This window comes from Carassius carassius, chromosome 14 (genome assembly GCF_963082965.1).
Source record: "Carassius carassius chromosome 14, fCarCar2.1, whole genome shotgun sequence".
NCBI classification, from domain to species: Eukaryota; Metazoa; Chordata; class Actinopteri; order Cypriniformes; family Cyprinidae; genus Carassius; species Carassius carassius.
This window is the reverse complement of record NC_081768.1, coordinates 10,090,428-10,103,600: the sequence shown is the minus strand read 5'-3', so window position 1 is coordinate 10,103,600 and position 13,173 is coordinate 10,090,428. Positions and strand designations below refer to the sequence as shown.

Genomic DNA, 13,173 nt, shown 5'->3' with positions numbered 1-13,173 from the left:
TTCCTGGAGATGTAGTAAGCTCTGCAGAAGATGAGCAACAAACTCTGTTGGATGTGTACCCTCAGCTCCCTCAGGTAGTCCGACAAGGCGAATGTTATTTCGTCTGGATCTTCCTTCCAAGTCTTCACATTTAGCGTCCAGATGTCCCACTTGTTTTTGGAGCGTGGAGATTGCGGATTCTAGTTCGGTTATGCGATCACTGTGGTCGGATGTTGAGCGTTCCAGTTCTCTGATAGTGTCAGCATTAGAATCCACTTTCTGCTGCATAGGCCCAAGCCAGTCTTTGACCTCCTGTCTAACTGTGGCGATCTCCGAACGCAAATCGGTTGACAGGGAATCGATTTTCTTGCATATGTCATTTTTGACCGACTCCAGCATGCCCTGAATGAGAGTTATATTTGCAGATGAACTGTCAGCAGAACTTGTATTCGCGGAGGCCACATCAGTATCATCCGATGACTGTGCAGTTTTGCTGCGGCCACTCTTACCCGCGTCCGTTTTCGCTCGAGACGACGACATATTAGTGACTTACAGTCTATATACGTGGACTAAATAATGATAATAAACTAGTTTTATAACTTGTCCAAAGTAAATGTACAAAACTGTGCGAGAAAATGAATAAATATAGCACTTTCTCACAGAGCAGCGGGGAAACACGTCTTACATCCTACACAAGGAATAGCGCCCCCGCATAGTCATTCTAAAGAAGGTACTGGTTGTTTCATGTCCTTCTCTACCAGAATACACAATAGTCACTCTGCATGCAAGTGACTTGCTGCCCTTTTGAAGGGAGAGGACACATGGATCAGTGAGACCCTGACAGCTCAGATATCATAGTTTATTTATGGATGAAGATAGTTGCGTTATCCTGACCAGCTATCTAAGGCACAATCCCAATTCTATTTTATACCCCTTCACCTATCCCTACCCCATGCCTTCCCCTTGTCCCTTGAAACAGAGGCTACTTTCACACTGCAGGGCTTAATGCTCAATTCCGATTTTTTTTAAAAATTAGATTTTTTTGCAAGGCCGTTCACATTTCCAATTAAATGCGACCTTTTGTGATCTCCTGTGTGAACGTGAAATGACCCAGAAGTGATCCGCATGCGCAGAAGAGTACTCAACGGCCAACGACGTCACTCGTTGTTGGAAGTAGCTAAACATGGATGTCAACAACAGTGCAGTCAACAGCGGAGCTCGTTTAGCAATATTAAAGTTATTTAAGCAGCATCGTCCGCCATGGTTGTTGTTTATTTTCTCATTCCCGCCTACTTCAACACAGAATTATGACATTTGTAGCGTATCAACGGGTCGGATACATGTGACCTGGCCGTTCAGACGGAGGTCGCATTTCAAAAGATCGGATACGTATCGGATTTAGGACCACATACCTAACTGGCCTGGGTCGCATTTGAAAAGATCAGATCTGTGTCGTTCAGACTGTCATGAAAAGATCAGATACAGGTCGCATAGGGGCAAAAAAATCGGAATTGGGTTGTTTCAGCCTGCAATTGTGAACGTAGCCAGAGTGTCATGGGGTAGGGGTGAAAATATTCCCCTAAGAATTTGGACCCCACTACTACACTTACAAGTCATCATACATCAACTAGATCCTACAATAAAATGCCTGTACTGGTTTGCTGGTGTACATTAGCGCTTTACTGTTCTATATTAATGCGCTGCTTACTGACACACACATATATAGGAGATCACGCAGCTCACACCTCCAGAAGCAAAGAAACTTGTCAACACTGCCCCGCAACTTTTATTAATAACAGTTTAAATACTCAAGCTACATTATATTTTCTAGCAACGAGAGCATAAAATCGCTGTTTTTGAAGTTAACTCACTCATTGTAAAGAGAGACGCACAGACGTGCATACCCAACTCTCTTGTCTCTCTGTCATACCCCTTCGTTTGAAGTGTGGTCCCAAAAAATCTTTGTTTGAAGGGCTATCTGGCCCTTCCCCTTACCTCTACCCATCCAACCAAAAGAGAACCGAGACATCCCTACCCTTTCACGGAAACGACAGGATTCATAACGGGAAAAGGGAAGGGCTAAGGGGTAGAAATGGGATTGGGCCTAAGTTTTTTTTATTAAATTTTTGTTGAGCAAAATAGATAGAGTATTAGATGGTGACATTCCACAAAATCTCACCTTTTGTGTTCAGCAAAACAAGTTTGAAACAACTTGAGTGTGAGTAGCTAAATGATGAGAGAATTTTCATTTTCTGGTGAACTATCTGACTCGGTTGATCCAATCTACTACAACTGCAATGTTCACGTCATTTATTTTTTCGACATCAACTGGCTGTTTAAGACTCTGTAAGTTGTACAGAGGGTTTCTTGTTTTAAGACCAGACGTCTGTTGCTTATAAAATTAGATTAGTCTAATTTCAGAATGAAAAAGTATAAATGATTATCCCTCTGCTGACAGCCAGCTGGTTCAGACTACCGTAGTTTTTAAAACTCCATTTTAACATAATGGCTGTATTTATGCACCTGGCCCCAGAAGATCAGGAGTAATTTTAAAGGCATAGTTCACCCCAAAATGAAAATTCTGTCATTAATTACTAGTGCTGCTGACTAATGTTAACGTGTTAAAGTATGCAATCAATTTTACTATCCTTAATGCATTAATTTTTTTTTTTCAATTTCTATTCTAACCCTTTAATCTAATTTTGCTTCTCTGCTTGCGATCAGATCATTTTAAGCCGCTAAACTCCGGGAAAGTTTTCAGTCCTATGATCGAATGAATTCAAACAGTGCTAATATAAGGGAAACCAGGCTGATTACATTAGAGATTACAGAAAGAACAGAGACTTGCGTTTTGTTTTCGGTGAATTATTAATTCAAGTGTGTTTCACTTTAAAACACGAGCTCTGTCATATTGATTGACTCTGAAGAGCGCGAGCCCTCACACGTTATCAACGCATATACATTATGTGCTAAAGAAATTTTCTCTGCATTTTCTTTTCTGTAGTATTCATCTTGTTTGTCTGAATGCAAATAATCCATAAGAGCATGAATTACACATTTATTTTTCCTGAGGCAGTGAGAGAAACATTTCATACAAAAAGTCAGAAAAGTGCTTTTTATTATACAGGCGGCCATTACTTCCATAAACATTACTTCTGCAGATTGTATCTACCACTATTTACACTCAGTGTAAACCGCAGCTTTGTTTGATAACACACACATATATATATATATATATGTATGTGTGCGCATGTGCGTCTGCCGCTTTAAATTCTTGAGCTCCTTACAGCAGGATGAATTTTGATTGGCTGTCAATGTTTGTATCATTCATCAGTTCATCACGTTCTGAAAATGATTCAAACGATACTGTTTCTCAATGCCTTTATCGTTATAGTTGTAGTGTGGAGAATATTGAGAATGATTTTTAGAACTATATCTTTATCGTTATTTTTATAGTTATCATGCTTGGTGTGAACGGGCCTTTACATCCAATCTCTCCGAAAACTGTATGCCTTCTGTTCGGCTGGTGGATCAACATTCACTACATGATGGTTATCACCAGCACCATCATTTGTAACTTTAGTTGGTTCACAAAAGCAATCTCTCAGTGTTTCTTTTTTTATTTTCTCTATTCTTCACCCCTTTATATTCCCTGCGGTAGTTAGCTCCCTGTCACCTGACAGCAGAAAGCAGTGATTGGGTGATTGACAGCTAATATTAACCAATCAAAAATCTGTATTAAAGTTAAGAAGGTAAAGATGAAGTTTTAAATTGTTATGTAGCCTAACGTTTCATAGAACGGCAGACAGGTCACCGAAACAACACTCAGAAGGCACATACTCTGAACGTCTTCAGAGAAATGAAAACGGGTCACACGACAACAATTATATGCACTCGCATGAATGCCCCCATATATATTTTGAGTTCACACAGATTACATTTCGTGAGAATATGCGACCAAAATGGTCAATTTCGAGCCTTGATAGGACAGTGGAGAACCAGTGGGGAGAGAAATATCAAGTGCCCTTTTTGCCTTTTGCTTCTTTTGTTTTGTTTGAGTCAATGCTATTTCATTATAGACTGCATGTCAAAGATGCTTTGGTTTTCATTGGTGAGATGCTATTAGAGTTCTCTTATTATTTAAAGAGTATTAATTTTGAATATTTTAAAAGGGACTTCCTAAATGCTTCCCCTGTCTGTTGTTTGTCAGTTTAAACTGGTATTTTCATTAAAATCTTTTGCCATTTTTTGTGCCATTCTGGTTGGGATGTTTAATAATGTTTTATGGTAAATATTGTTTTTTATTTTAAATAAATCTTTATTTATTTTTTTAATGATATGACAGTGGAGAGCAGACAGGAAGGGAAGTGAGAGAAAGAGAGCGAGTGGGGAAAGGTCCTCAAGCCGTGATTCGATCTCGGGATGCCCCGTAACACAATGACGTTATGTGTTGGCACACTTGCCCACTAGGCGTTCTGCACTGACATTGTCATTCTTCTAATGGAAGTTATACTCTGAGCTCATCTTCAACATATAGCATGTTTAAATCCATTCTTTTAGTCCAACATCAGCTTGGAAAATGTGAAGGAATCATCAGATTCTGTGTGGGCCTTTTTCCATTAAGTACAATCTTAGTTAAAAGATGATTTGAAGAAATTCTTAAAATACATCTTGCTTGAAATCCTCAGGCCATTTTCATCTGTAGTATAGTGAGAGGATGTCGGAAATGCTAAATGGAACATTTCCACTGCCTTGGATGAGGTTTGTTCTTCACACATCCTGCACGTGCTTCACCAAATGGCCATGTCCTGTGCCAGCAGGCCTGGAGATGAGCTGACAGGAGCTGATCTGGTCAGTTCACATTAGAGCCAGATATTTGCTCTGGCTCTACTAATCTAAGAGGACAGTCTGTAAGATGTGCTATAGGCAATTATTTAAATGAGCATAATGAACACTGCTTATTATAGCTTGTAAATATTCATGTGATTTTTGCATATCTTTCTGTTGCATGCCTATGGCATCAAATAGAGCTGACCGACTGGCCAGTGCCAACAGTTTTTGAGGCCTGATGGTTTGGACGTTCTATTCATTGGCCTACTATCTGTTCTGTTAACACATATGCACAGTGTTACATGCCAGCGCTTTAACCAACCAGATCTGATTTCATTGGTTCTTGTTCTCTCAGCATTCTGGGAGCTGGTACAAAGCTATTTGAAAAGGTTAACTGGTATTTGTGGATTTATATAAACTCACACACCTGATCCACTATAGAGAAACCATAGTGAAGCTGGTTCAAATGTGCAATCTGCTTGCATGTTTGACATTAAATTTTATTTAATTATATTATTATTATTTATTTTTTTTGTACTTAGTCTTCAATGTCACAAGATCATTCAGAAAATGATCATAGATGAAAACAGTTGTGCTGCTTAATTTTATTGTAGAAACTGTAATGCTGAATTATTTTATAAAAAAAGTTCAAAGTACAGCATTTCGAAGGATCAGAATCAGAATGAGCTTTATTCGCCAAGTGTGTTCAAACACAGGGAATCTGTTGTGGTTTCCAGGAACTCTGGGTACATGCATACATACTGTATACAACAAGGGGGAAAGAAAAACACCATTTAAATAAGTAAAAATTTGTAAAAATAATAATTATTATGAATAATAATAATAAAAACGTTGTAAGTAACTTTGATTAGAGCTAACAGTTTTATTTACAGGTACAGTGTGGAAAATATTTATTTGATCTCCTGCTGATTTTGTAAGTTTGCCCACTTACAAAGAAATGAAGGGTCTGTAATTTTATGGTAGGTTTATTTTAACAGATTTAGAAAGAATATCAACCAAAAAATCCAGAAAAAAACCCATTATATAAAGATTAGAAATTGATTTGCATTTCAGTGAATGAAATAAATATTAAATCCCCTACCGGCCAGCAAGAATTCTGGCTCTCACAGATTGGTTATGTGCCTATGTGGAACACAGATTAGTCCTGTCACTTTAAGAAGTTACTCCTAATGTCAACTCGTTAGGTGTATAAGACACCTGTACACACAATCTGTATCTTCCATTCCAACCTCTCACATGGGCAAGACCAAAGAGCTGTCGAAGGATGTCAGAGACAAGACTGTAGATCTGCACAAGGCTGGAATGGGCTCCAAGACCATCAGCAAGAAGCTTGGTGAGAAGGACACATAGAAGAAGATGATTATTCGGAAATGGCCATCAATCGGCCAGAGTCTGGAGCTCCATGTAAGATCTCATGCAAGATCTCGAGTTAATGAGGATGATTCTGAGAAAGGTGGGGGATCAGCCCCGAACTACATGGGAGGAGCTTGTTAATGATCTTAAGGCAGTTGGGAGCACAGGAATTAATTTGACTCGCCATGTTTGGAGGGAAAGAAATGCTGAGTATGACACCAAGAACACTATCCCTACAGTCAAGCGCAATGGTAGAAACATTATGCTTTGGGGCTGTTTCTCTGCTAAGGGTACAGGACGACTTCACCGCATTCAGGGGCAAATGGACGGGGCCATGTACTATAAAATCTTAGTTGAAGATGGGTCATGGATGGGTCTTCCAGCATGACAATGACCCGAAACATACCGCCAAGGCAACAAAGGAGTGGCTCAAGAAGCAGCACATTAAGGTCATGGACTCCCGACCTCAGTTTTATAGAAAATCTGTGGAGGGAGCTGAAACTTTGAGTCGCCAAACGACAGCCAAGAAATCTTAAGGAATTAGAGAGGATTTGTAAAGAGGAATGGATCAGAATCCCTCCTGAGATGTGTGCAAACCTGGGGACCAACTACAAGAAACATCTTATCTCTGTGCTTGCCATCAATGGTTTCTGACCCAAGTACCAAGTCATGCTTTTCTTGGGAATAAAAAATACTTATTTCACTCACTGAAATGCAAATCAATTTCTAACCTTTTATATAATGTTTTTTTTTTCATTTTTTTGTTTTTTTTGTTGATATTCTGTCTCTATAAGTTAAAATAAACTGCCAGAAAAATTACAGACCCTTCATTTCTTTGTAAGTGGGCAAACTACTAACAAATAAATATTTTCCCCACTGTATGTACATTATGTACTGTATATATACACACACAAAAATGCTGGGTTAAAAACCATAATTTCTGGGTTATTTAGCAACCCAGCATTGGGTAAATAAAGACAGAACACATGATATTTTAACCCAGCTTGTTGGGTTTTTTACATTAACCCCTTTGCTGGGTTGTTTTTAGACGTAGTGCTGGGTCAGTTAGGTTTTTAATTTTAAATGATGAAAATGCATTCTAAAATCTGTTTTATACACACACACACACACACACACACACACACACACACACACGTATGTATATTAATCTTCAGAAACTTAAAGGTTTTGGGACGTGACCGGAGCAGCAAGAGCAGCCAGTGGCAGTCTGTGGGAACAAAACTGCTATCAGTAGGCTGTTCCAGTTCATTAAATGACTTGTATTCATGTTTGAAAAGTTAAATCAAAAACAGCTTTACGTCATGTACAACTTTAAATTTCAACCTATAGAGTAGGCAACCACAGCTGCAACGATGGCACACTAGATCAGTAGCACTCATATTGTAGACAGTGGAGCGCATGCAAACTAATACATGTAACTGTGAAGTCTAGTCATGTTTCAGCACTGCTTGTGCATTCGTTTTATATTGACAGTAAAAATCACAGATTACAGAAAAACTGCCCAGCAGTAGGAGTAAAAAAAAAATGTAGATGAACCAACAAGCTGAACCCTGCATTTGGGTATAAAAAAAAAATCCCACACTTTGTAAGAATGCAGAAACACTTCCCAACACCTGGGTATAAATCTAAAAATCCCAAATAAAAGGACCCAAAAAAAAAAAAAAAAAAACGCCCTCTCGCGGCTGTAGACGGTAATGTTTTCTCTTGGTTCTAAATAAATGCGACTTATAGTCCAGTGCGACTTATATATGTTGTTTTCCTCATCATGACGTATTTTTGGACTGATGCGACTTATACTCAGGTGCGACTTATAGTCCGAAAAATACGGTAAATTTTTTCGCCCGCAAAATGCACTACAGTGCGACATGGTCAAGTATGTTCGTCCAATAGGCCATGTTTATGAGGATGTTTTTTTTTAACAAGTGGCCACAGTGTGGCGTTACTCTACTGCTTCTCATTTGATATCATCCAGTCCAGTTCATCTTTCAAAAGTTCAATGTTTATCATTATAGAGTGATTATAGAGCAGATGTGGGTCAGTAGTAGGGATGGGACGGTATGAAAATTTAATATCACGATTATAGTGACTAAAATTATCACGATTATCAATATTATCACGGTTTTGTTGAAACGAGATGAAAGTGTTCAAAAATAGTTGTTGCTCACACTGAAAACATTTCAGCAAGTTTTATATTTAATAATCAACAAACAACTAATAAAACAAGCAACTCTATGCACTTAATTTAAAGAAAGATTAAATTCTGTGGCATTTCCTTCCTTACAATGAAAAGTGTAGAAGCATAGAAAAGCATAGAAAAGTCACTGACTTTCGCCATTCCTTCTCGAAAAAAAACAAAAAAAACATTGTGCGCTGCGCTTGCGTCAGACTGTTGCTGGCTGGACATGATTTAATAGCGAGTTATTAAAACCGCGATAATCAAACACGGTTTTAATGATAATTCATTTTTAAACGATATTACTAACCTTCAGCACATTTTATCACGGTTATCAATAAAACCGGTTATCGTCCCATCCCTAGTCAGTAGAGTGTTGTAGGACCTTTGATGAACCTGTATTGTTCTGATCAATATTGAGAGTCATCATGCAATATTATCTGAAATAAAAGCTTTTCTGTAAATTAATCTTTGCTTTATCTTTGCCATACAGCTACTGAGGAAGAAGAACAGAAGTCTTTCTTCTTGGCTGACAAAGTGTCTCTGTACAGAGGTGACATCACCACCCTAGAGGTGGATGCCATAGTGAATGCTGGTGAGTTTGCCGTTTCTGATCAATTGCAGTTTTAAAACTTCATTACTTTAAGCAATGCATTTGGTGCACAAGTGTGGCACTGAGATTTTCATTCTGTGACTTTGCATTCATTGAGCTTGCCTGACCTCTGGTGTATGTAAGTGGAACAGGCATGACTACGTTTTTTTCCTTTGTACTTATGCATTTTACATCTGTTCAAGTCTGTGCAGTGTGTTTTCTCTTCGCAGTGCATTTTGCTGTTTACTTTTATGTTTTGATGTACTTTCACAGGAAAGATGCTTTTCCTTTTCAGGATGAAACCGGATACCAGAGAACAAACTTGTAAAACTGCCCCCCCCATGTTTACATGGTCAGATGTTTGATTGTGTCTCTCTGGCTTGTTTTCATGTTACAGTGATCTAAAATCAATTTATTCCTATTTATTACCTCTTTAGTGTGGGGGCTGTTTTAAATCTGTTCTGAGAGGAAAGGAGTTGTTATATAGTAGATGTTCTGCAGAAATAGGCATGTGTTAACTGCGTTCCGCTGTGGTGAGAGAGCAGACAGATAACGCTGTCATGGTTTACCTCAAATCATGGAAACCTGGCAATAAAGATAGAAAATTGTGGAAACCTAATGTAAGTGCTTACTTAAGCATTTAGTGTGTGTTGTGTGGGAGATTTTCATTGATTAGACATGTTCTTGTTTCAAGATGTTTATCGTAGAGCCATTCATTGAGAGGAATAGTTTAACATTTCCGCCCACAAAGAGTGATTGCGGTTCATATCCAAAACTGCTGTCTGTTTGACAAGAGCATCCGTGAAATGTGATTTTTGCCGGACCGTTGAATCTCTAAAAACAAATGGAAACTCTTAACAGCTGTGTTGTGCTCTGCTTACAACATGTACAAAAATGTGTTTGTGAATGATTGAGGTTTTTTGTTTATCTCAATGTAGTTCAGGCATTATGCAGTCTAATTGAAGTAACGATGCCTAGCAGCTTTGGGACATTTAGACGAATCTAAACCTTCTGTTGAGTTTACTGCTGTTCTGTGAGCCGTGAACCTTGCAAACTAGTAGATTCATTATCACTGGAGCTTGTCTGAGTTTCACATTTCCGTTATGTGTATTTACTCTCACATACTAGGTTATTGCTACAGTTTCCTTAGTGGGATGTAGGACCGCAGGCTAATATAGCGATGTCATTTTAATGCATCATTCTTTATTGTAAGTAGATATATATTCATACATACATTGTGTATACGTATACATATAAAAACTGACCTGTTGGAACAGTATTTTTAATGTTAAACACTTCACTGCATAATGTCAATATCACTGGGCATCATCTCAGGAAGCTATAAGGTACCTCAAGAATTCAGATGATTTCAAACAGGCGACAGAGTGTTTTTCCTTCTTTGCATTGTAAAGTTTTTGTTTACAAGACAACTTGCCCTTTCAAACTTTCTGCAGGGTTGCTGTAAGGTCAGTCAGCATTGAAAACAGGAAATAAGCGAACAGGCCGTACGGGACTCTGTTCTAATCTCAGTGTCTGATGCAATCATACTGATATGAAACTGCAGCAGTAAGCAAAATGAATAAAAATGAATCACATGTTCAATAGCACTGTGGTTCAGCTTCTCTCAGTGCTTATTTCAACAAGTTTGTTAGTACATTCTTCACATCAGTGGCTGCATAAAAATAATGTGAAACCATTCTGTTGGGTTTGTGGCATTGAATTAGGAAAGTAATTGGTTTAAAGGCTTCAGAGTATGAGGGAGACGACTTATCATGCAGACGGGTGGCTGTTCATCCATCAGAGGCCAGCGGCTCAGGCCAGGAAAGTAATCGCATTATTGCAACAGTGCTTGGAATGATTTTTAAAGCCCCATTTGCTCCAGTGTCTTTAAGTTTGGTTCCTGGAATGATGTTTCTATCTCTAAACTATAATATGATGATAAGAACAATCGGAAAGCATCTCTGCGATTGTGGGGAACTGTCATTTTGTTTCCAGTAGTCCTTCTGAAAATGCAAACAGCATTGAACTCTTAGGAAAAAGAAAACTGTTGCCAATGTAAAGTGTGCTGTGATTTTGTGCGGTGACATTTGTGTAAAATGTGCTCAGTGGATTTCATTTAAATTTAAATCCTGTTCTAGAATTTCTTTTTTTTTATATCTATTTTCACTTAGAAATATGTCCGGTTACATCGTAAAATGTCTTGTAAACACTTTCACTCTAATCCATCCAACTAACTTTTGCATTGGTCCGGAAAAGTGGGAACTGGCATGGATTGAGTTGCTTGTGTGGCAGACATTTTGGTGCAATCTGGATGTACTACATTGTTATTGTCATGTGACCTACCAGTATCAGTTGTGTCACGTGTAACGCCTTTCCTGTGGCCTCATGGGATAGTGAAGGATACTTGCTTCAGAATCTTGCTGGAAGTAGCAGGTAATTTGGATATGACTACTGTGAATTTGGACATGCTACTCTTCTCACATACTACTTTCGCCTACGTTATAGTAGGGACGTATGCAATTTGAATGCAGTCATTCTTTAGAAGAATCAAGTGGATGAAGGAATGACTCTTCCAAACCCTTTGAGATTTCATAAATCTATTGGGCGGTTGTACTGATTGCCAATTTCTTCCTTGAGGAGGAGAGTTGCATCATCTAATAGATTTGTTTCTTTTTGAACCTCTTACTCGTAAGAAGAAAGACACCCACCCTCCCAAAAAACTCCCAGCTGACTCAGACTCCGCTTTCCCCCGCATTTAGTCTGACTCTTGTTTTTTTTCCCCTTCTCCTCAGTGTGTTGGTTTTTAGGTAATCACAGTTATTTTCCTGCACTTAGAAATCCAGCGAACCTCGATGATTCTGTTGTCCTCACACATATAACAGCCTTCTGTCTGTCTCCTGGCCAACCCAACGTCATAAAAAATCCAAGGAAGGAGTAAAATTGAGTGATAATCGTGGATATTCTTTTAATCATGCAGAGAAGTTTATGCTAGAGCACCCCTGCCCTCATAAACATTTTTTTCTTATCCGACTATAATAGTTTTACCTCCTCTGTGGTGCTTTTATTACGAGTTGCGCAGAGGAATATTCCTGTAATAAAGAAACCTCTTGAGGCTTCTGCTCAAAAGGCCTTTTTCAGATCATGTCATGTTATTATATTCCATAACTTGAGTTTGAGGACTTTATTGCTGACAAAAATTGAGAAGGATTAATTCATTTGCCGTAAATGTTCTCTGTATTAGAAGGGTATGACTGCTGTCATGCGCGCATATATATATTTTTATATATATTTTTTTTAAATATATAATGCTCTTTTTCTTTTATTAACCAGAAAAGCATGGAAAAAGGCCCCCCAAAAAAATCACCATAAAATTTTTTAATCATACAACAGCTTTAAAGAGATGGTTCACCCAAAAATGAAAATTTTATGTTTATCTGCTTACCCTCAGGGCATCCAAGATGTAGGTGACTTTCTTCAGTAGAACACAAACCGAGAATAAGTCTAACCGTTGCAGTCTGTCACTCTTATAATGCAAGTGGATGGGAATCAAGGCTAAAACATAAACCCCCCCCCAAAAACAAAAAAACCTTTACACAAACCGAACCAAATTAAATCCTGCAGCTCACGACAATACATTGATGTGTAAAGACACAAAATGATTGGTCTGTGCAAGAAACTGAATCATATTTATATAGTTTTTTTTTATCTCTGATTCACGCAATGTCCCAACTATTAGAACTCTCCTGTGTTTGTTTTTAGCAGCATGCACGTGAGTCTCTTCTTCTTCTTCTTGCTTTATGGCGGATCGCAGACTTATAAGTGCATTTCTGCCACCTATCTCTCAAATGGACCATTGACACTCTATCTACAATCTCAATTAGAAGTGTCAGTAGTCACCACCATAAAGCAAAAAGAAGAAGAAGAGACTTACACGCATGCTGCTAAAAACTCACACAGTTCTAATAGTATATAATATATACAAAGACTGTTCACTCATTACTATGAATGGTAGAAAGTACAATGGGCAATATGGCAGAATAATTAATACCTTTTGAATAAAAGAGCCAATAGCCAATTGATCAGTTATCTTGGATTTGCAAGTGCCTTTAGAAACTCTGATTCCCATAGAAACAGTCAGTGTCCTGAGATTCGCAACTGGCTGGGCCAATCTGAAATATGCTTAAATAGAATTAAAATGCATTTA

The 13,173-nt window shown here is 38.3% G+C and overlaps 1 protein-coding gene across 3 annotated transcripts in view; it reads left to right on the top strand.

Annotated features, from left to right (window-relative positions):
* The window catches only part of macrod2 (mono-ADP ribosylhydrolase 2), a 539,507-nt gene that overhangs the window by 8,692 nt on the left and 517,642 nt on the right, over positions 1–13,173 (top strand). For all 3 annotated transcript variants that reach the window (XM_059565968.1, XM_059565967.1, XM_059565966.1), the window contains exon 3: positions 8,871–8,972. In XM_059565968.1, the coding sequence (XP_059421951.1) occupies positions 8,871–8,972 (102 nt within the window). The remainder of the gene's footprint in view (positions 1–8,870; positions 8,973–13,173) is intronic.